This window comes from Zingiber officinale, chromosome 10B (genome assembly GCF_018446385.1).
Source record: "Zingiber officinale cultivar Zhangliang chromosome 10B, Zo_v1.1, whole genome shotgun sequence".
NCBI classification, from domain to species: Eukaryota; Viridiplantae; Streptophyta; class Magnoliopsida; order Zingiberales; family Zingiberaceae; genus Zingiber; species Zingiber officinale.
This window is the reverse complement of record NC_056005.1, coordinates 25,158,548-25,184,094: the sequence shown is the minus strand read 5'-3', so window position 1 is coordinate 25,184,094 and position 25,547 is coordinate 25,158,548. Positions and strand designations below refer to the sequence as shown.

General features: G+C 36.7%; 1 protein-coding gene and 1 long non-coding RNA gene across 2 annotated transcripts in view; both read right to left on the bottom strand.

The window, feature by feature from the left end:
• Positions 1 to 25,328, bottom strand: part of LOC122029021 (alpha-N-acetylglucosaminidase-like) — a 61,643-nt gene extending 36,315 nt beyond the window's left edge. The window contains exons 1-8 of the mRNA XM_042587984.1: positions 25,034 to 25,328; positions 24,855 to 24,905; positions 24,656 to 24,789; positions 24,512 to 24,576; positions 20,097 to 20,400; positions 19,933 to 20,006; positions 19,607 to 19,818; positions 13,857 to 13,978 (exon numbers count right to left, since the gene is read on the bottom strand). Of these exons, the coding sequence (XP_042443918.1) occupies positions 13,857 to 13,978; positions 19,607 to 19,818; positions 19,933 to 20,006; positions 20,097 to 20,318 (630 nt within the window). The 5' untranslated portion in view covers positions 20,319 to 20,400; positions 24,512 to 24,576; positions 24,656 to 24,789; positions 24,855 to 24,905; positions 25,034 to 25,328. The remainder of the gene's footprint in view (positions 1 to 13,856; positions 13,979 to 19,606; positions 19,819 to 19,932; positions 20,007 to 20,096; positions 20,401 to 24,511; positions 24,577 to 24,655; positions 24,790 to 24,854; positions 24,906 to 25,033) is intronic.
• Positions 7,259 to 7,768, bottom strand: LOC122028849. Its single transcript, XR_006124977.1, has 2 exons — positions 7,630 to 7,768; positions 7,259 to 7,318 (listed from the first exon to the last, which is right to left on the bottom strand). It is a non-coding gene; the product is annotated as an uncharacterized LOC122028849 (long non-coding RNA).
• Positions 25,329 to 25,547: the final 219 nt, after the last annotated feature.

Here is a 25,547-nt window from a genome sequence, read left to right as displayed (position 1 = left end):
AAAGACAGAATATATGGAATTTAAGTTTAGCAATATTATACATAATGAGATAATTGTTAAGATAGGAGATGACGAGTTCTCCGGAACCGAGGGCTTTAAATATTTAGGATCATTTTTGCAAAATAATAACAGGAATGAGAGAGATGTCTTACATAGAATACAAACAGGATGGTTGAAATGAAGGAAAGTGTTGGGTGTTTTATGTGATCATAAAGTACCTCTAAAACTTAAAGGAAAATTCTATAAAAATACAATTAGATCTGCTATGTTATATAGAATTGAATGTTTGGCTATGACTCGAGCACATGAGCAAAAGATGAGAGTTGCAGAGATGAGGATGTTAAGATGGATATGTGGACATACAAGAATGGACAGAATAAGAAATGAGAGCATTAGAGAGAAAGTCAGAGTTGCATCTATCGAGGGGAAACTCTAAGAGGCACGTTTAAGATGGTATGGGCATGTACTTAGACAACTAATAAATGCTCCAGTCAAGGTTTAAAATTTCGGCCCGTGCCGAGGTTTCGGTACCGTATCGTGTCATGCCGATATAGTTTCGGTGTTTTCTAAATATAAAATATATTAATTAAAAAATAAAATATTTAACATAAATATTTAAAAATAAACTTATAAAAAATAATCTTTAAAAAAAAGAAAAGACATAAAAATAGATAATAAATAAATAAAAATTTTATTGGGGTTTAATAAAACCTATTTAGGTGGCGTTTGGTTTATGGGTTTGGGAATGAGAGAATGGATTCATTCCCAAACCTTGTGTTTGGTTAATGGGAATGGAATCAAGATTTTGGAATGAAACCCAAAAATTTGGATATGGATGAAATCCACCCCCTCCCTTGGGTTTTGATGGAATAGGAATGTGAATTAAGTTTTAGACAAAAATACTCTTAGTATATTTGTTCATGTTTTTTTAATTTCACACACTCTCTCTCTCATCATATTTTCTCTCTCCTTATTTTATCATCACATTTTCTCTCTCAAGATACTTTCCCTCTCCTTATTCTCTCTCTATATTCTCTCCCATCATACACTCTCTCTCCTTATTTTCTCTCTCTTCATTCTCTTCTATCACACTTTTTCTCCCATTACACACTTTCTACTTATTTTTTCAGTATATTTTCTCTCTCATCGTACTTTCTCTCTCATCATACTTTCTCTCCCCTCAATCTCTCTTAGCATACTCTCTCTCCTCATTTTCTCTCATCACATTTTCTCTCTCTTTATTCTCTCTCATCACACACTCTCTTTATTTTCTCTAATCACACTTTTTCTCTCAGCACACTTTCTCTCTCATCATATTTTCTCTCTCCCCAGTCTCGCATTTTCTTTCATCACACTTTCTCTCTCTTCATTTTTTGCTAACCAGTCTTTCTCTCTCAACCCACTTTCTCTCTCATCATACTTTCTCTCTCCTCACTTTTTAAATTTTATCTCATAATACTTTCTCTCTCTTCATTTTTTCCATGACTCTTTCTCTCTCAGCATACTTTCTCTCTCCTTAGTCTCTCATTTTCTCTTATCATACTTTCTCTCTCTTCATTTTTTCTCATCACTCTTTCTCTCTCAACTAACTTTCTCTCTCCTCACTCTTTCATTTTCTCTCATAATACTTTCTCTCTTCATTTTTTCCTATCACTCTTTCTCTCTCAGCGCACTTTCTCTCTCATCATACTTTTTCTCTTCTCAATCTCTCCTATCATGCACTCTCTCCTCATTTTCTCTCATCATACTGTCTCTCTCTTCATTTTTTCTCAACACACTTTCTCTCTCATCATTTCTCTCATCATATATTTCTCTCACATTCAAATTTCTCTCCCATTTAATTTTTTCTCTTATTTTCCTGTAAGGGTAAAAAAGGAAATTTAGATTCATTCCGATTAAAAATATTTAACTAACCAAACATAATTTTTAAGAATGATACCCAAGCTCATACCCATTCACATTCCATAACACTATGATACCCATTCCCATTCTGATTCCTAGAGGAGAACCAAACGCCCCCTTAGATTATCTTTATCATAACTAGGAGTTGATTAAAATAATTAACCTAAGTTTAATTAAAAAAATTCGAAATCCAACACCACTCACGAGCTTGCACTACTTCGGTGGTGCTGCAGGGTTGTGCAACCCCTCAACCATGGCCACAGGGATCGCGTGACTCCTCCGGGACGACCACAGTGGTCGTGTGACCCCTCTGCAGCAGTCATAGGGTCGCACAATGTCTCCGTGGCGGCAGAGAAAGGGTTATGCGATCCCTCTGCTGTTGGTGCAAGGTCGACCAACCCCTTCGCTGCGACCATGAGGTTGCGCAATACGTTGCAACTGCCGTAGGTATGGTGTCGGGCATGGGGTCACGCAACACGTCGCAGCTGTCGTGGGTCTGGTGTCGGGGTTGTGCCGGTGTCAGTCGCCGAGTGGAACGAGATGTTTCGCTCGTTTCGACCGTCTAGGCACGGCACTTTAAACCATGGCTCCAGTTATGCAATGTGAAACTATAACAAACTTGCATATCAAATAAAGAAAAGGAAGACCAAAAAAGACTTAGTTAGCAACAATAAAACAAGATAAAATTTATTTAAATATAAATGATGATATAGTAGGAGATAGAGCTCAATGGTGTAAAAGGTTCCATATAGTCGACCCCACCTAGTGGGATAAGGCTTGGTTGTTGTTGTAGTATCCCAAACACTTGGATTGATATCCATAGGAGTATCAACCGACTTCGTTCCAAGCAATCCAATTTCTTTGAGTAAATCTGTAGCATACTTCCATTGGCATAATGAAACTCTTGACTTAATGTAAGTAATTTCAATTCCTAAGAAATACTTAGAACATCCCATATCTTTAGTAACAAAGTGTTGTTACAAATACTTCTTAGTTTCGTCAAGCCCATGTATATCACAACAAAAATGATAATCTCATTTATGCTATGTCGTACAAACATAGAATGATCAAATTTACACTCCTGCAGTCAACTTTGACTATATTACTAAATTTATCAAACCAAGCGCTGGGGTTTGGTTTAAGGCTATACATAGCCTTTTTAAGTCTGTAAATCATAGAAGTATTCTCCCTTGAGCAACATACCCTGGAGTGGTCTCGTGTAAATCTTGGAATGTATTTTTCACATCTGAAACATTGGCCAAGATTGATTGACAACCAAGGCGAACAGAACTCTAATAGAATTCAGATGAGCAGTAGGAGAGAACGACTCAAAATAGTCAACACCATAAGTTTGTGTAAATCCTTTGTTACCAAACGAGCTTTGTATCGATCAATAGTACCGTCAACTCTATACTTCAGAGTGAACACCCAACAACATGCAACAATAACAGCGGACGGTGGTATAGTTACTAGCTCCCAAGTACGATGAGAGATAAGAGCAGACATTTCTTTATCCATTGTAGTCCTCCAAGTAGAGTGTTGATAAGCCTCAGAGTAGAAAGTCAAAACTACTACAGATGAGAGAAACAGTAAAAGCGCGGAAAGTAAGAGCCAAGTAATCAAACGAGATATGGTTAGACAAACGATGGGTAGTGAAAGAATGAATACCTTTACAAAGAGCAATGGGCAGATCAATATTGGAAGGGTGAGGAGCACAAGGAGCTGCAAGAGAGGAGGTATTGGACATGAGACCGATTTTGGCCGAGAATGCCTTGTATACACTTGTAATGGTTTGGGAGATGAGCATATGTAATGGGAGACATAGAGGGTGGGATTGTAATGGAGGAGCGGATGTATCCGATGATTGAAAAGTATAGTTGTGACTCAAAAAAATATAATATCAGCACAGGTGTAACTGCGTTTTATGAGTGGATCAAGACAACAATACCCTTTTTGTATATGAGAGTATCCAAGCAAGATGCATTTAATGGAGCGAGGAGACAATTTATCCAAGCCAGGAGTAAAATAGAATAAAACAAACGCAACTAAATATGCTAGGAGGCACGGAGAAAATAGGTTTGTCAGGAATAAAACATGAGAACAGGATATCCCCATTAACACACGGGACGACATCCTATTTATGAGGAAGCAAACTGTGAGAATAGTATCACCCCACAAATACTTAGAAACATATGTGTGACAGAGAAGTGTACGAGCTACGTCTAAAATATGATGGTGTTTGCGTGTAGCAACACCATTTTGTTGTGAAGTATATGAGCAAGACATTTCATGAATTATGCCATGAGAATCACAGAATGTAGAAACAATTTTCTTAGTGAACTCAAGTGCATTATCGGAGAGTGCGCAAGTCAACTGAATAATGGGTTTTTATTTCATTATAAAATGATTCTAGCACATTAGGAACCTCACTTGTATTTTTGAATAGTGTTCAAAGCAAAACCTAAAATCTCGTGTTAACGGAACCCCACGAGTTAGGCCTTTATATAGAAAAGAAAATATACACCAAAAGACTAAAATACCCTTTTACTTATTCTAACACTCCCCCTCAAGCTTGAGAATATAGATTATATACACCAAGCTTGTTACATATGTAGTTAATCCGGGGACCTCTAAGTGATTTAGTGAATATATCTGCTAGCTGATCATTTGAGTTGACAAAGCTAGTAGATATTTCTCCAGATATGACTTTCTCTCTGACAAAGTGACAGTCAACTTCAATATGCTTTGTTCTCTCATGGAAGACTGGATTTGAGGCAATATGCATAGCGGCTTGGTTGTCGCATATGAGTGACATTTGTGTAACCTCTCCAAACCTTAGTTCCTGAAGCAACTGCTTTAACCATATAAGTTCTTGACTAGCAATAGTCATAGCTCGATATTCTGCCTCTGCACTGGATCTTGCCACAATATTCTGTTTTTTACTTTTCCAAGAAATAAGGTTACCTCCGACAAATATACAAAATCCAGAAGTGGACCTTCTATCAGAGGGAGATCCTGCCCAATCTGCATCAGAATACCCTACGACTTGAGTATGTCCTTTGTCTTCATATAAAAGACCCTTTCCTGGTGCACCCCTGATATATCGAACAATGCGAGTTACTGCATCCCAATGTTCTTTGCATGGAGAGCTAAAAAACTGACTTACTACACTCACTGCAAATGAGATATCCGGACGAGTGACAGTAAGGTAGCTTAGTTTCCCTACCAATCGCCTATACCGTTCAGGATCTGAAAGGGGCTCCCCCTGATTTAGTAGGAGCTTGACATTAGGATCCATGGGATTGTCGACTGTCTTTGAGTTTAACATTCTTGTTTCTTCCAGAATATCCATTGTATACTTCCTTTGGGATATAATGATCCCATTTTTAGACTGTGTCACTTCTATCCCTAGAAAGTATTTGAGTTTGCCAAGATCTTTTGTCTGGAAATCTTTGAAAAGATGTTGTTTTACTTGTGAAATTCCAAGATGATCATTACCTGTGATGACAATATCATCAACATAAACCACTACATAGATGCAACCAGTAGATGAGTGGCGATAAAAAACAGAATGATCAGCCTCGCTTCGAGTCATGCCAAACTGTTGAATTATGGTACTAAATCTACTGAACCATGCTCTGGGTGACTGCTTGAGACCATATAAAGATTTCCGCAAGCGACATACAAGACCAGAAGACTCCCCCTGAGCAACAAAACACGGAGGTTGCTCCATGTAGACTTCCTCGAGCAGGTCACCATGTAAGAATGCATTTTTGATGTCCAACTGATGAAGGGGCCAATGGCGAATTGCAGCAATAGACAGAAAAAGACGCACAGAAGACATCTTGGCAACAGGAGAAAAGGTGTCGCCATAATCCAATCCAAATACCTGAGTATAGCCTTTAGCGACAAGACGAGCCTTAAGCCGATCAACCGTGCCGTCTACACCAACTTTCACCGTAAACACCCATCGACAACCAACCACTGACTTCCCAGGAGGTAGAGGAACGAGGTTCCAAGTCCTACTGCTCTGTAAGGCACTCATTTCATCAAGCATAGCCTGTTTCCATACTGGATGGGCAAAGACATCACCTGCAGTCTTTGGAAGAGAAACAGACGACAAGGAAGACAGACAATAATAATAGGATGGGGAAAGACGATGATAGCTTAAAGAAACATAGTGAGGAGAAGGATTACGAGTGGAACGCATACCCTTTCGAAGTGCAATAGGAACATCAGAGTCAGGAGATGGGACCGGAGGAAACGGCGAAGGACTCGACTCCAAAGATGTGCCCACAGCAGTGTCAGTGTAGGTCGGCAGCAAAGCAGAATGAGGACGACGCTGATAAACCTGCAAAGGAGGAGACGAGGATGAAGATGATAGAGACGCCTCTGGAGGACAAAAGATAGTTACTAGTGCAGGTGGAGAGGGAGAAACCTCGGCCTGTGAAGCGGAAGGATCAAAAAAAGAAACCGAGTCAAAGAATGTGACATCAGCAGAGATGAAGTACCGACAAAGAGTAGGGGAATAACACTTGTACCCTTTCTGAGACCGTGGGTACCCAAGGAAGACACACTTATGAGACCGAGGAGATAGTTTGTCAATGCCGGGATCAAGAGCATGAGCAAAACAAATAGAACCAAAGACCCGAGGTGGCAGAGGATGAAGGGACTGATGTGGATAAAGTACATGATGAGGTATTTTACCCTGGAGAGTGGATGAAGGCATGCGATTGATGAGATAACACGCAGTAAGTACGGCATCACCCCAAAATTGATGAGGGACATGAGAATGGAGAAGAAGAGTCCGAGTGGTTTCAAGGAGATGACGATTCTTGCGCTCTGCAACCCCATTCTGTTGAGGGGTATGAGGGCAAGACGTGCGATGCAACACACCATGAGATGTCAAGAAGGTACGAAACTGAGTAGACAAATATTCGCGTGCATTATCACTTTGTAAAGTTCAAAGAGAAGTACCAAATTGAGTTTTTATTTCAAGGAAAAAGGATTCAAAAATAGAAAACAATTCTGAGCGATCCTTCATTAGATATAACCATGTACAACGGGAAAAATCGTCTATAAAAGTAACAAAATACCTTGATCCCATTGTAGAAGAAACACGACTCGGACCCCAAACATCAGAATGAACCAAAGCAAAAGGAGACACAGCCCGACTCTCAATACGAGAAGAAAAAGAACTACGAACATGCTTACCTAATTGACACGACGCACAAGATAAAGACTCTAAGTGAGAAAGACTAGGATGTAACTGTTTCAACTTATTAAGACCTGGATGTCCCAACTGAGCATGAATAAGTGGAGATGTCGCCGCCGAACCAACAAAAGAGGGTTGTTGAAGCCGATATAGGCCATGAGATTCACATCCGAAACCAATCATCCTCCCCGTACTCCGGTCCTGTAAGGAAACAGACGTGTTAGTAAAAGAAATGACACAATCAAGAGATCGAGTAAGTTGACTTATCGACAATAAATTAAAGGGAGCTCCGGGAACATAAAGAATATTATGGATTGAAAGAGATGAAGAAGGATGAACAATACCAATACCCTGAGATTGAGTTTGGGAACCATTGGCCATGGTGACCATTGGTAAACTACCAGAAGTAGTGAGAGAGGAAAAAAGGGATTTATTACCAGTGATATGATCGGTGGCCCCAGAATCAAGAACCCAAGGACCCGAAGAACGAGATATGCCAGCAAAGGAAGTACCAGCGTCTGCAATGGTAGCAGTGGAACCCGAAGTCTGTCGATCCTCAAACCATTTCAGAAAGTCAGTATAGGAAGGTGTTGAAGTCGAATCAGGTGTTAACTGTGGAGTGGAAGCTGAAGGAGCAACAGAACTCTGAACAATCTGAGCAGCTCGAGGAGGACAACCATGCAAACTCCAGCATTTATCAATCGTGTGTCCCGGTCGGTGGCAATGATCACACCAAGGTCATCCTTTGCCACCCTTGCGAGGTGGAGGTCCTTTGTGTTGAGAGACCAAAGCTGACGAGTCGACAGGAACAGAGGAAGGCATCGTCAAGACTTTGGCCGGGACACGGAGAAGAGTCGCCCAGGTATTTTCCATGGTAGCTTCTGTGGGGCTGCCCAGGATCTGGTCACGGACATGAGAATAATCCGTGGGCAGACCATATAAAGTCAAAGACATAAAAAATTTCTTCCGATTTTCAAGCTCTTCAACAGGATCGGCCGCTAGTGGGAGTAGTTCATTGAAGTCACAAAGGAGGCTAGAAACTGAACCCAGATAAGTTGACATTGAATCCTTAATCTGATTGGCGTTGAGGATGGTCATGAGATCTTCACAGACTTAATAGAGTCGCCGAGAGGTGTTTGTAAAGAGTTGTTGAGCTTGTGTCCAAACAGCTTTGCAGGTTTTGTGAGTACGGAAGACATTCCTAAGAGATAGATGGATGGTAGCTCGGATAATACAACATAACTGAGCGTCGACCTTCTTCCACAGAGGACGATCGACGTCTTGAACATCTTCTTCAGTTTGAGTGAGATGTGTCTCATAACCCTGTCCAACAAGCCAAAGCTCAATGTGAGATGCCCAAGAGATATAATTTTTACCATCCAACTGCTCGGAAGAGAGAGGTGCAGTGATATGGTTGGTAAAGATTGAGGTATCTGGTTTTGGGACACTAGATATAGCCATGAATAGAACTGTGAACCCGGCTGTTGGAATATACGAAGTGGAAGAAACAGGAACTGATATTAGTAGCTAATTTGGAGCGGCTATGCGGATATAAAGAGTGCTGTTAGGTTTGCTGACGCAGAGGAAATCAGCTGGAGTTGGATTCCAGCCGGTGTGCCGGCACTTGGGAAGCAGGAGGCTGCAGGCACTTGAGAAGCAGGAGGCTGCAGGACGCCAGGCCGAGGAACCACACACAGAATGACACCTGAGAAGAGGGCGTGGTCAGCAGTGCAGGCGCGCCTGAGGGCCGGGTCGATGTTCTCCTCGTCCTCCTCAATGCGGCTAACTCCACCGACGTGGGCAGGCTTGGGAAGAGAGGCTCGAAGCTTTGAGAAAGCGTGCGCCGACACCGATCGAGGCAGCGAAGAAAGCTGCTGGCCAGTGGTGAGGAAGAAGAAGAAAGCCGGCGGTGGGAGTTGTCGCGAGCCCTAGCCGCACGATCGAGGAAGAAGGCGACGCGAGGAAGGAGGCGACGCGAGGAAGGAGATCGATGCCAGTTGGCGCCGGTGAGAACTCGCGCGGAAGGAGGCGACGCGAGGAAGGAAGCGGCGCTCGCTGCTGGAGAGAACTCGCGCGGCGCTCGCTGCTGGAGGAAGAGGCCCGTCGCGCGGCAGAAAAAAGATGTCTTCCCGTCGCGCGGCAGAAAAAAAGATAAAGGGATTCGGCGCGGGGAAGAGAAAAAGAAATTAGGGTTTTGGCTCTGATACCATGTTCAAAGCAAAACCTAAAATCTCGTGTTAACGGAACCCCACGAGTTAGGCCTTTATATAGAAAAGAAAATATACACCAAAAGATTAAAATACCCTTTTACTTATTCTAACAAATAGATATAACCATGCTATGCGGGAATAATCATCAACAAAAATTATAAAATACTAAAAGCCTTCTCTAGACTCAACTCTACTATGTCCCCAAACATCAAATGAACAAGTTTAAAAGCAAAAGAATTATGTTTATCAACTCTAGAAGGAAAAGGCGTGCGATGATGTTTGCCAAACTCACAAGACTCGCACTGGAAATCAATAGACTAAATAGGAACTAAATTTTAAGAGAGGAAGGAGAAGGGTAACCTAGACAACAATGCCATTGATAAGGAGAAACAATTACTGAGTGCATGGGAACATGCAGGTGTAACAAAATCTAGATAGTATAGGTCATCACGCTCATGTCTTCCACTAATCATCCTCTTCATTTGTAAATCCTGAAAAATACAATAGGATAGATATAATGATACAGAACAATTGTGAGTTTTTGTGAGTTGGCTTATAGACAAACAGAAAATTTAGGTGCGAAAAGAACATTATCAAGAGTGATATTTGTAGTAGGCATGACAACACCTATTCCCATAATTAGAGAATAGGTGTCATTGGCTAGCCAGACAAGAGATAAAGCTGAGGAAACAAAAGAGAAAGACAGGATAGACTTGTTACCAGTAATATGGATAGAAGTATTGGAATCTAGCATCCAAGACTTATCATGAGATATAGCAAATGCACCTGTAGAGGATGAGACAACAGTGGCTGACAAAATGGTCAATATGAGAAACAGAGACCATATCATCGTTTGGTGATGGTTCGGTAGAAGCACTATTAGCCTAATCAGGCTTACCAAACTTGCCCAACACTTCTCAGAGGCATGGTTGGAACGACCACCCCTGGTGGCATCAGATCCGCGCCCCAACCACAACCATTAGTGCTCATTCTTCTCATTCGAATACATGCCCTGTACACATTAGTGCTCATGGATTCCTCCATGTTATTGAGGAGCCAAGTCATAGCCAGTTGAATCAAGAAATTCCAATGCTTACTCCAACTGCGTGAGATCCAGTAGATGAGATGAGGCAAAAAGGAGAGGGCTGGTAGTGGCGTAGCAAGGCAGCAAGAGAAAAAAATAGGTCAAAGAAGCATTAACCTTGCTTTGATACCATGTAAAAGAGGGAAAAATATATCTCAATTATCTTTTCTATCAAATACACTCGTATTTATATACATAAGACTCCTTATAATTATGTCTATCAATTGCTAATTACAATCAATCACAATCAAGCTAATTAATCACAATCCCTATAATTAAGCTACCATATTCAGGGCTTACTTGAGGTGAACTGATGTATGGTGAGAGCCAGTCCACTTGGATTCCCCGTTGATCAAGCGACTGCTACAGATACGGGATTATATATTATTGGTTGTTGGGTCCCCTAAGGTTGCTAGCTAGAGGTTGGCAGGCTAGTTTGATCAAGATGGAGGGGTAGCATTCGCATAGAACTTTTTACACATCCTAATCGTAAAAAGCCATGGCCCAAGATAGTGTAGAAGACTTACCTACAGTTGAGTCATGCAATCACCTTCTAGATGTTGGCACAGAGGCATCTCCACACCAGAGACAGAAAGGATTACTTAGAGGATCGACAGTACACATTCTACGGCCAGGTACTAGAGACACAGGAGCACCTACTCTTAGGGTGCCCCCTATTGCAGAATTATGAAGGAGAATGACTTTATATACGACCGAAGATGTCCACCTACCGACGGATATTGAGAGTCTTCGAAGGCATTACTGTGGGAGTAGAATGTTGACAAAGGTTCGTTCATCTTGCCTTGTCATCTATGATTCATTTTGTATAAAGGGATCAAAATAGAAGTTTCTTTGGTGAGGGACAGTTAGACATTAAGAAGATGCTTACTCTGATCTGATGCACAAATTCATATATATCGGTCACTCGGTGTTTACTCTGATCTGATACTTCATCAAACATAGATAACTCCTAAAGATCAGTTTTGTATGGCGGGATTGAAATAGAAGTTTCTTTGGTGAGGAACAGTTAGACATTGAGAGGATGCTTACTCTAATCTATGCTTACTCTGATCTAATGCACAAATTCATATATATCGGTCACTAGGTGTTCACTCTGATATGATGCTTCGTCAAACATGGGTAATTCCTAAAGATCGGTTTTTGTACTCTTGACTCGTGCTATAATATGTTAATTATCCAAAAAAAACTCGAATATGAAATGACAATTTTCTAATTCTTTTGATCAACATAAGCAACAATTTTATTTTTATGCCTCATCCAAAGTCACCTCACACAAACTAGGAAAACCTACACAAATGCATCAAAAGCATCAAACATACAACAAAGTAATTACAATTTACACATCACAATTGGATATCTTTTAACTAACTGTGGTGGATTTATCCAAAAAGTATTATAAAAAATGATCTTTCATGAGGTCTCTGTCATTTATCATGTAAAGGTCCAAGGTTTAAAATTTCAAGTTATGCCGAAGCTTCGACCATTGACTTGAACAATACTATTTCGATATTGTGTCAATGTTTTGATGCATGGTGTTAATCATGGATTAGAGTTGACGAAGGAAGGAGACATTGTGTGTCGAGCATGCTTTTAAATCTTGTACCATGTCGGGCAAAAACAATCAAAACATATTATTCTGATAAATTATGAAAACTCGATACCACTAATGTCTCTTTTCTTTGCTTCATCTCTTTTCTTTAACCTCCAATCTATCACTAGTATATGCATCGGAGCATTGGCACCATATTGAAATAATATCTTTCCGATTAATGACCGAAACTACGACATGACTCGAGATTTTGAACTTTGGTGGCGAGTGGTATCGAATTTTAGTGATTTATTGGAACAATATGTTTTGACTATTTCGTTTGACACGGTACGAGATTTCAAACCATATAAAGGTCAATAGAGACTCCTCCTAAGATATGATTACCTATAGTGCTAACGATACACTGCCCTTTATACTCTTCCTAACACCTTATGTTAAAGCTAATGGTTATTATATTAACGATATTATCTAGAAAGCATAATAATAGTACTAAATCTACTCCATCTATAAATTGCTCTTGCTCTCATATGAAAGCTTGTGTTTCCCTTCGCCAAGTAGAGCATTCCCACAAATCTTGTTGTGTGATGAAATCCGAAATCTTTAATCACCATATAAAAACAAAATCCAAAATTAGATCTTAATTGAAATCTAAATAAAAAACCTTGCAACATTGGTGGGAGATTTTGTCATTCACAAAGAATTACCTTTCGTGCTAACTGCTCCACTCATATCAAAGTATTTCATAAGTAAATTGGCCGAAGATGATTTTGATTGAGCAATGAATTGGCACAGGACGATTAATCATGAAAGTATTTAATAATGATTAATAAACCTTGAGACACATATTATCATCATCATGTAAGAATATTTCGCATACATGTAGCTTGTTTTTTGTTGGCGCTCAATCGCATATATTGACCAGTTCAAACTTTATCAAGATTCATTCTCTTTAGTACAATTTTCTAGTCAAACATACTTTAATTGGAGAGAAAATGAGTTGCAAATCAAGTAATACCAGCTCTAAGCAACTATTTTTTATTCATAAATTGTTTCATCAAATTTAAACTTTAACCAAGGTTGCATATAAAATTTATAATACCATGTGCTTAAGTGATAATCTACTTTATCTTACCATCTTCCAAAATATTTTCTAGTATTAAATATACTCAAGGAGTCGAATATTTTCTAGCATTAAAGCTGATTAAATTAATTTACACTAAATTAAAATAACTGAATTAAATCTTATTTAATTAAAATTTGATTTTAATTAATTTATTTTGATTTAAGATGTCATATAAATTAATTTAATTTAATAAACATAATTTTAAATAATTAAATTAACATAAATAATTAATTACAGTAAAAGTAATTAAATTTAATTAATTTTAACTAATTAAAGTAGCTAAATTATAATTAAATTTAAATTAAGTAAATTAATAGTATAAACAATATTTGTAGTAACTGATAGCTATTATTATTATTATTATTATTATTATTATTATTATTATTATTATTATTATTAACTAATATTAATACTTACATTTAATTCAGTATACCAAACTTAATAAAATGGTTGGAATCAGATTGGCCAAAACTGATCCTAATCACAACTCAACTGATCGGTATACCAACCATGAAACTAAGGACTACATTTTATAATCACCACATGATTACTAATATTATGATAGAAGTGGAGCAAAAACTTTTGGTAGTTTGACGCTCCAAAAAAAAAAAAAAAAATCAGATTTCTATTAAGTTGTGAAAGAGTTACCATGGGCCCACTAACTTCAGAATTGGTTATTCGCCTAGTCAAGTTTTTAATCAAAACAAAACTAAGAATTACAGTTATAGGAAATAACAAAAAAAGAAATAAACCTGAAAGACCTTCTTCCATATAGCCTCTTGCCCTGTAAATGCTAAAGGTAAGTTGATTCCTTGGAGTGCCATCCAGTCTATCTCCTTTTCCCATCTTTGCCAATCCCACCACACGTAGGAATCTAAGGGTGAAAAAGGAAGTTGAAAATTTTTCCGGTGTGCCACACAAGATACTAAACAGAAAACAAGTGGGAAAAGACCAAAATATATATAAGATTGAAGTACCATAAATGGAGGAGCATAAGAAACATAAGTTTACCATGCACAAAAAGGCTTTCAAGGTTCTAAGCATATTTTTTAATATAGAAGATGAGAATTCTAAAATGGATTCTAGAGTTAATAGAAAAAATAATAAAATAATAATAACAAAAAAGCAATTAGGTATAGCTATAATAAATAATAAAATGAGAATAAATAAATTGTGATGATATGGAACATTTAAGAGATGACTAATAGACTTCATAGTTAGAAAAATTGAATTTATTAGAGTCAAACTTAAAGAATAGAGTGAAACCAAAGGTAATCATTTCTTAAATATAAGAATATCACTCGAAATATTGCCTCGGATAAAGAATAATGGAGGGAAAAGATTCTTGTAGGTGTCCTTTATTAGTTGGGAAAACATGATGACGTACTATTTCCAATATAAAAAATATATCCCTCATCTCATTGAACCATGGTTTAAAATCTGGTACCTTGCCAAATGAAACAATCAAAATGTATTTTCAAATAAACTTGATACTATACAGCACATGTAATATCTCCTATGTCGTTATGTCAACCATGTGAATGAGTATCATTTTATGCCCAAGTTCTTTGGCATGCTAGCACACAGGTCAAAATGAAAAGATAAAAACAAAGTTTTAGTATCGTTCAAGTCAAAGATCAAAATTTTGGCACAACTTGAGATTTTGAACCTAAACCTGTTATATAATATAGAGGTCACTTCAAGCATTGTCTATCACACATGTGAACGTGATTAACTATACTGCCAACTTTTAAGTTGATCTAGATCTGACAATAAATTCCTCTCAAGCTTACGTGCATACTAAATATTGGTGCAGCCATTGAAGAAGCAATAGGAGCTATATGAAATCAAACTAACGTACAGCAATTGAATGATCTCTACAAGCCATCATAATTCTCATATATTGCAAAATAAAAGTCACATTTCACAAATCAATACTCTTCAACTAATTACAACTATAGAAGCATATATTTGCAGTAATTCATATATATATGAATTAAAATTTGTATGAGTGTCTAGTGCATGTTAATGAAGTAATTAACAATATTACTAAGACTATGGCACAAGTGTTCGATACTCATGCGGATTCAAAATTCAAACAAAATTGTTTCTAAAAAATTTTACACATGATCAATACAAATCTCAAATTGTCTATTCAAAGTGTCAATGTTTTGACTATCAGTATCAGGTGCAGAGGAATAGATGAAGAGTCAAGTATTGAAAGTATCAGCGCCTATTAATGCAATTATATATATCTTTTTTATAGGTTCACAAAGTTGTAAAAAATAATAATAATAAGTCAAATGCTTTGTTCAAATCATCATAGACAATAGTGTTGATATTGATTTTCCTGGACAGCTTATGTGGATCATTGAATTAATCCTATCGCCAAAGATTTCAACATGCCATGTAACAGGAAATTTAAGATTTCACCAATGAGGCACCCCAAGTTTAGCCTCCCATTGTGAATTTTGGGTTGATAAAAAGTTTGATAAACTTAGAAAGGCAAGATACTATTTATTTGATCTTAAACATTTTAGGTCAATGGTTGGATCTCACAAGCTAATGAGTCATTAATATCATCTAAGCGGTTTGTCACAATAGGTATCAAAGCCATTATTAATTAAGCCTCACAAGTCTCCAATTAAGGATCATTTTAGACTATGAGTTAAAGCATGGATCTTCACAAGGACATCAAGACTTAAAGTGAGAGAGATTATGACACCCCAAGTTTAGGGTTGAACTAATGTAGGATTTTTAAGGTGTTTATATGTTTGGCTTTTACTTATTTTACTCGTGTGTTGACACCTTTTCTCTCATCTCACGACTCTTTTTTCCCCGGATCTCATGCCTACTCCCTTTGATGAATTTTGTCTCTTTCTTGCTTGATTTCTCAACCATCTAACATTGTTGGAGCCAAAACCTCCGCCCCACTCCCTCCCATGTACACAATCACTATGAGCACTCGAAGCTGTGTAGTAATAGCTGATTTTATCTATATGTTTGTAGATTTAATTTCTTGTGAAGTTTTGAAGTGCGTTAAACATTTACATTTCATGTGAAGCTTTGAAATTGGGTATTTTTCATGCTTATTTCATTTCATATTGATGGAAAATAGATAATGAAAGTTTAAAGAAAGAGCATGGTTTTCAACTACACTCGTTGCTTTTATATTGGTTGCCCTTTTGATCTTCATATTGCTTATCTTAGCTCTTTCCAATGACACTTTCTGATGATAAGTTAATTGACAAGAGATAACATGTTCATATGAAATATATGAAACTAAAGCATAACTACTTATATTGAGCAAATAAATTAACCAAAAAGTTATTTAAAATATAGAACCTTGGTTTCACACTCAAAAGGGCCCATGGGTCCATTAGTTTGTTTATGGGCTTCAACTCATTATTGTGGGTTGTTACCCTTTATATACATATATAGAATACACTTTGTAATAGGTGGGATTTTGGGTTATTCATCCTTTATACATTCACATATATGGTCCATTTCGTACTAGGTGGACTATGGGTCGTTCACCCCTTATACAATGCATATGTTGATTCCTAAAAAATTAAGATGAAAAATTTAAAACTCATAGGGAGAAACTACAAGAAAATAATGAAATCACCTAAGAAAAATTAAAAATGGTACTTGTGGCATCTCTTCAGAGATATGCATTTAGTTTGGTCTCTTCAGAGGTATGCACTTAATTTGGTTAGCTAGTTATTTATTGTATTGTACTTTATTTGGCATTATTGCAATTCACACACAGAAAACGTGCCTCTCAGCAGACCCAATTCATGCAAGGTGTGACAATTTAAAGCATGTTCACTGGTCCAAAATCATCTCTCCCTGCACCCGCCAGGAATGGACTCCAAGATCTATTGGAGCAAATGCCCATGCGGGTACCAACTCGTGGGGGCCAACTATCATGTTTCTAAAACTATGAAATGTTGTCTAAGAAAACCTCCTATCTTCTAACAATGAGAGTGATGAAGATTAATGAGGGTGATGAAGACTCAAGGATCATCATAACTTTGAGAAAACATTTTTAGAGTTAGTTGTGTCGAAGAGAATAATTTGTTAGTATTAGCCCTAGTACCAATTATGAGATGATTGTAAAAGGCTCATTTTGTATCGTATTTCATTATTAATAAAAGACAAAGTTGGTTATTATATTTATTTCAATTCAGTGTCGATTGAATAAGTAGAATAATGTCCTTGGATAGTAAATACTTATCTACAGCATATTAATTGGTTGAATTGATAGTGAGATATTGTAGATATATATAGAACACTACTCTTAATTATTCCTAGTCAAGCATTAATATACAAGGACAATATCAATGCGTTGAGACTAGCATGTAGGTCAACGGATGACTTAATCTCACAAGTCATGGATATGAAATATCAGGTTGACACATGGGTATATATTAAAGAATATATACTGAATGACCCGCCATGAGAATGTTTCATGGATCGTTATATATGTGTAATAAGCATTCTCATGTGACTATTGGTATGAATAGTCCTTAGACCTGAAGTTACTAAGGTTCCCTACATAAGGAGTTGTGTACTTTGGTATCGGCAAACTGTAACAAGGTAGACAATAAAATCGATCACTGGGTATGCAATGAATTATGCGGAGGGATGTGAGTGATGTAGATGGCATCTATCCCTTCCATATGACGGAAGCGATATCTATGGGCCCCTTTGATTAGTAAAACACAAGAAAGCATGGTCATGCGCAATGAATCAATATGAGATATTGAACTTATTTGATTGAGTGTGTTTACTTAGAAATCAAGAAACACAAAGGTTGATAAGAGGATGACACGGTCTATGCCTCATTGATCAATCTAGATATCAAAGATAGAGGGGCCAAGTCATACATGATAATAGCCACGGACAGGTTAGGTCAGATCTCGACTTTCTCATCACTTGGGTAGCAATGATGCCTTGCTAGATGTCACTCATTGCTTATGTATCTAAATGTTGATTTGGGTATATTGCCAATGTTACGAGAACCTATTGGATCACACACAAAGAACAAGTAGATATGGAGATGGGTTCATATAATGAATCATTGGATTAAATCTAATCCAAATTGGACTTATTGAGTAAGACTCAATTGGATCTAATTATTAGATTAAGTTCAATTCAAACTAGACTCATTGAATCAATTCGAATGATTGGAATGGTGATTCATTGAATTCGAAATTGCATGATCAATGAGTTAGACTCATTGGGTGAACTTAAGTTCACCAAGGAAGTTGAATGGTCAAAATTGAACCATTGGATTTAATGGTTAATTTTGTGCCATTGGATTGGAAGATGAAAGGGTAAAACCCTTTGGTATTCATGAGATGGATATATATATCATTTTGGATGATATTTTGAAGAGGCGAAAAAAAACCTTTAGTCTTCTTTTTCTTCCTCCTTCCCTCTCTTGGCTGAAACCTCTTATTGTGGTTGCTAGCACAACCTTAGGTGATTTTCATCTCTATCTTGTGAGTTTGTGAGACAAACGAAGGTAAGGCTTATTCGTGTGGATACCGTAGAGGCACGAACGTGTGATCGTGCTGAGATCCAAGCTGTCTGGAGTCCATGAGCACACATCAAAGGTATAACCACTATCATGCAACTTAGTATAAGTTATTTTTCTTTCTCTTTCACATGGATCTCCTGGAGGAACTAGAAGTTTTCCACTGCGCTTTTATTTCCCTTTCGCATGGATCTTCTGGAGGAACTAGAAGTTTTCCGCTGCGCTTTCGCATATTTAGCGCCCTAGTTCCTTACATAATTGACACATGACAACAAACATTAGTCATCAGGTTTCAGGAACAAGCATGCATTGCTGAAATTGGCAAAGATATTAACACTCAGGACTATAAAGATAGTTTGTACTTGTGGTAGTAAGTTGGTTCTATTATGAAACAATTCATCTAACTATATTGTATTTAAGACCAATTACATATGTATTTACTTAATAAACCAAATAAAGGAAAATCATCAAGAAAGGAACCAAAAAAAAAGGATTTAGACATGATTTTAAATTTAACATCTTATGATAGAAGTGTATGATAACTTAGTTACTAGCATTAGAATTAATGTAAGAATAATTAATGAATTGTTCTAGGATAGTAAATTTATATCACAGATCCAAGTATAAGTCATTATCTTTCTATATTAGTACTAGATGAAATTGTTAACCTTATTTAATATAAACCTTCTTGATGTATAGATTTGCATTTGATTTTATACTAATCAGAGATTAGTTACAATAAATCAAATTGTGGACACAAGTTACAAAGGTTTTGAGGAAATTATGAATACAATTTCAACATTAGAGAAGAAAATTGAATAATTAACTAAGAACAACTCAAAAAAGATTCCTCCAAATAAGTGCTAGATATCTTGGATTTATTAAGGAGAGCATGATGAGATACAATTTCCCCTGTAAATAGTGATAGAAAAGATGGAAACATGACAGAACACGTACAACTAGAAGTAACGACATTTTGGTAGTAGTTCCAGGGAACAGGCCGTTCAATCTTCACCCCTTCGCCAGCAACACGAGGCAGTGACCCTGGTTGAGGAACTGAACCTAACTGAGCACCGCCGGTCTTGTCCCACGAAATATGAGCAGCACACCAATACTTCAGATACCAATGAAGACCTGACGAGATCTCTACTGCTGTGGTACCTCGAATCCTAAATGCAAAAGACGACGTAATAAACATCATCACTACAACCACTAACGTAATAAACACCTCAATCGAAATTAAAGATGTAATCTTTAAGAATCAAATTTCCTGCGGTTCTTACAATATCTCGGCTCGATCAGTGTTCGCGCCATCGACATTACTTATATGGAAGCAACCGTACTGCCCACAAATACCCTGAAAGAGTAGGAGAGTCCATTCTCAGCGCAGAAGAACAATAAGAAACAGAAGGGACGATGAGGTCAACAAAGAAGATCAAGACGCAACCTCGGGGATGATCTCGAAGAGGAAACTGGAATTGTGGGTGGGGAGTAACCGCAGGAGGAGGGATCGGGCAGCCGCTACCTGCACCTCGGAAGAATGCATCTTGTTCCTCAATCTCTGCAGAAGCTCTCTGATGCCAGCCGGCGCAGCAGAAGGTGAAGAGAGCGACAAGGGGGGAGCCGCAAGCAGCAGCAACAGGAAGAGGAAGACAACTGGCGCCCTCATGGTGCCTGATGCAAAGCCTGGAGCTCCCACTTTCTGCTCCGGAGCTTGGACGGAAGGCTCGTGAAGGAATCGAGTCCGTTGCCTGAAGGAACACGTAGCATCTGTCTTTTTATTTGGGTTAATTCGCAAAAATATCCTAAATTACATGCGATTCCAAATCGTTAATAGACATTTTCATTTTTAATATTTACTGATCACTTTCATTTGAATAATAATTTCGAAAAAATAATAATTACGGATACTTTTAAATAAGAGGTTGTAAGGTCATTTTATAGATTAACTTAAGTTGAAATTGGAATAGTTTAAAAAAAAACAATTGGAAGTTTGTGAATGTTCTAATAGATTTTAGAAAATAAATAAATACGAGCGTAACATGTCCAATTAGTTTGGACAAAAGCACGAGTCTGTAAAGTTTCTAATGTTAGTGAATTCTTTATTCAAACTAAATATAAATAAATAATGATTGTAAAATATCACTTTTATTTTGGATTTTGGACAAATGAGTTAGTCCATAAGTTTCTATTTAATAAAATGATTTTTAGGTCCACCAGTTGTTTATTAATAATTTCCTTTTTTTATTGTTGACCCTAGTACAGTGACAAAATAACTTCCTAATTTTTTAAACAATTTAATAAATTTAGATTGATAAACTATTTGTTAAGATTGTAAAATAAATAAATAATATCTACTAAAAATAATAATAATTTCCTTTTTGTCATTGTTGGCGTCATCCTACTTTTCTCTCCATTATTGTGGAATTAAAATAGTTGTGTTTGTTCGGTTATACCAGCTCTGTCAAAGTAATAAGATTATCATAAACAAATTAAACTTAAATTTTTTGATTTGGTTCAATTTATTTCTTTTTTAAAAACAGACTTAGTCCTCAGATGGATTTCTGATTTTGCTCCTTAGCCTGTACTACGTTTCATCATTTTTGCCAACCGTAGTTTTAAGCTTTCCAGAGAACTATTCGCTAGATTGAACTATTCACATTAGATGCTCTGAGTTCAACTTCGATATACTTTAGACATTCATACAGAAGAAGGGAAAACATAAGTCTGAAATCCTCATCTAATTGCCATACCACACAAACGGGCAATCCAAACAATAGTCTTATACCTATACAAAGACCATAATGATCCATAATATAGAATTCTATGATTCTATGATTGAATAGATTGCTAAGGATAAGGAAAAAAATAGTTGTGAGACAGCAAAGGTAGCCTATAGAACCTTTCTGGAAATTCCTACATTTATGATCTTTTAGCATGTTATAAATGATAACAGAAGACTTTGTATGCATTTGTGAACATGTCTTGAATATGAAGAACAAATGAGAAATAGAGTATATGGCAATTGATACAGATGATACAATAATGATGGATTTGTGCCTGAAAGCATCACATGGCATCAGAGTTATCATAAGGAGGTATCACTACAAGCTCACGCAAATCCCTCAATCCTCGACTTAGATCAATAGCAAGGCCACATATTCCAAAATACTTGTATCTATAAGCACAAGAAGTGAATTTAGCTATCCTTCTTCACCACATTAGGTGATATTTGACAATTGCAAATTTAGCTATCATTCATCTCTAAATATTTCTTTTAATTTTCTTTGCAACTTCTAAATTATATTTTGTAAGAAATGACAAAATTTTATAAAACAAACAAGCCTAACATACTCGGCAATTACTTTCTCTAGCAGTATCAAGGAGTAGTCAAGAAAGAGGCTAGATACTTATACGGCAATGCACAAACTCCTACCTTAAAATCTCATCAAACAGGTACCACCAAGCAAGCGTCCAATACATATTTAGACAAAGATTTATATTGTTTCAACAACAAGAAGCCAACTGAGCATGGAAACTACCATATAGCCAAGGTAATTGATTGATCATCTTGCAAACGACGAAAGATTGTCAAAAATTAATTGTGTTGCCATGAAACCACAAGAAAAAAAAAAAACATTAGAAGAAATCTAATTGTTACACCAACAGCTAGGTAAGAACTACGGTGCCAAAAATTCAACAACTCTCTTATTCTTCCAATCCTGTTTTTTACATTTTCCCCTCTATTCTTCTTCCTCCTAGTGTCTTTCTCCCCGTCTAAACATTTTTTTGAACACACAGATATCCTACTAATCCTCCAACTCTCTCCAACTGGACCACCGTTTACTCGCCCACTTCCAAACTTTATTTTTCTACTTCACTTCCTAACTTATTGCTTCTGAAAGAGCTTCTATCTCCCTTCTCTCTTCTTCTAACTTATTACTTCACTTCCTAACTTATTGCTTCTGAAAGAGCTAGGTAAGAACTACGATGCTTCGCCAGAGGCTTCCGGCAACACTAGAAACATCACAGGATACATCCAACTTGCCCCAACCCTTGCGTTGGACACGTCCCATGACACTTTTGGAGCAGCCGAAAGCCGCCGGCGAAGTGTCCGATGCTGCCAAAAGCATTCGGCGAAGCGTCTGGCGGCACCGGAACCGTATGGCGACAGGTCCAGCACCACCGCGCCACTAGGATCGCGATGTTTTTTTTTAATTTATTTATTATGTATTTAATTCAAACAACTCCTCACTTAAATAGGGTAATTCGAATAGGATTTTATAAATCCTAATTAAATTATCCCAATAAACTATATAAAAAATGTATTTAAAATTAAAATCTTTTTATAAATTTTATTAATTTATTTATATTCTAATAATATTATATTTGAAATTTAAAAATTCTAATAAATATTATAAATTAATTTATACTCTGATATTTTATATTTAAAATTAAAAAATTCTAATAAATCTTATTAATTCATATAAATCATATTTATATTCATAATCTTATATTTAAAATTTTAAAAAGATCTAATAAAGTTTATTATTTCATATAAATCACATTTATATTCTAATAATGTTTTTTTTACAGATTTATATTAATATTTGTTTACTGATTTATATTTTTTTATTTATTGATTTCAATGGTCTTAAGTCTTAATCATGTCAAATATAATAATTCCATCAACTCAAAAGGATATTGCTTTTATATATAATTTTTTTTTCTTAGACTTGTTAATGACTCTAAAGTTCCTAAATTTATTCTTAAATCACTTTTCAGATTATCACAATTACAATGACAAGTAATCCATCTTTGATGACATCTGTCACTTCACGAGGAAATTCTAGAGTGAGAGAACTTCACGAGGATGATTTTGCATGTGAAGAAGAAGAGGAAGATCACAATAATGATATTGAGTTTGTGTTTGATAAAGAACAAATTGTTGAAAATTATAAAAAAGAAGTAGAATAAAAATGTGATATTTTATTGGTTGTGTAATTTTGAACTCATTTTAAATTTGATGTTATTGTGTTAGAGTTATAGTATGTGATTTATTAAGTAATCTATATTGATATCGAGGAATTTGCCTAGCAGCGCCTAGTCCCCACCTAGGCGGCCTAAGTACTGGTCTGCCGTCCGACAAGCACCTAGTGAATTTTAAAACCTTGGTTCTATCCAAGGCTTCATGTATAATTGATCTGGCACGCTAACAGCATAAAAAATTTCTTCACCCACTCTTCTCCTCTCCCCTACTTTTTCTATGGGTGTTGTGCATCACATGTTTTTGGAAGTCATTTTACCTATCTTTTCATCATCCCTTAGTTGCAGAACATCATTGAAAGATCTGCACATATTCTTTAAAAAAAAATTTAACGTGTCTTGTTAAACTCCTCGAGCAATAGGAAACAAGTGGCCATGTGAGCACATTTTATAGCATTTCTATTCCGATTTCTCAATTTTAGAACACTACATGATAAACCATAATCTCATTGTTCTTTTACTCTAACAATCAGGCAGCCATGATTCTCTTGAATGCTATCGTCAATGTCATCTAAACAACTTTTAGCAATAACCTACAAACATATCTTGAAACTGAACATTTTAGCATGGCAATATGGAGCTTCCTTAAATTGAAACAACTTATTTCTGAATAAAACATGAAAACAAAACTATTAAAGTATGAATCTGACAACAGAAAATTCAATAAAAGAAATGGATAAACACTGATTCAGATTTTAAATTTAAAGCACCTAATGTTGAGCTTACATGTATTACAGTTTGCACAGTGTATCTATGCGATTTACAAACTCCTTATGTCTTGTCCCGTAAAAAAGGGTTAGTTCGTCCTAAATTTACCTCTTCGACCCTGAGATGTTGGATTTGTTTGCTTCCTTTCCTGTTGCTTCCCTGTTATCCTTTGCCTGAATATAGAGCTATGTCATCCTCAAAAGAATCCAAATATGATAACACACAGCAAAAACGAAACATAGAGAAGCTTACTTAAGAATATTAAGTTTGTAGGTTAAATCATCAATCTCTAGACCAGACAGATTTAGCGAGGCCAATGTTCCAGGTACTTCTTCGGAAACCACCTTCGACAATTTATCTGCAGATACTGATAACCTCCTAAAATCCTGTAGAAAGAACAATTAGCGAGACAAGCCAAATGAAAGTAGAAAATGCACAGAACTTTTCGCACATTCAACGCTGGGAGAGAAATGATTGCCAGAGAGAAAAAAGAACTAGCAGCCTGCAAAGAAAGAGCAAATATTGAAAGATTTTAAGAAAGGTGGCACCTTTAATTGAAGAACCGAATAATCAATCAATCAAACAATGCCTTGCGCCAGATACGATCAAACGGATATATAAGAAAATTACCAGCGACAAGACGAAGACGATAGAGAAAACTCCTAATACGGGATCACGACGAAGCCCTAGATCTACCGTGAGGGGCGGAGGAGAAGACTCGGAGACGAGCACGGAATCCGTGCCACGGAAGGCGAGAGTACGATTGGGCTCGGAGCACTCGAATGAAAGGCTGATAGGGAGCGGTTCTCTCCGGCGATGTATGGACGGCAAAATCCGAAAACGTCGAGCGGACGCTGCCGGCACCGGAAGCGGTCGCAGCGATGGAGTGCAGATGAGAAACATCGAAGTCGTGGTCAAAGATACAGGATTGAAACGGGGTTGCTCCCTACTACATTAATAATTTTTTTATTTTAATAATTTGTTATTCATAAATTTTTTTTATGAATATGAATATTATTTATAAATTATTCATAATTTTTAGTCATAATTTTTAGTCATAATTAAAATTAATAATTAAAAAATCTATAAAATAATTTAATTTTATAAATTAATAAAAGTGAGACGCTAATATCTTTTTATTAAA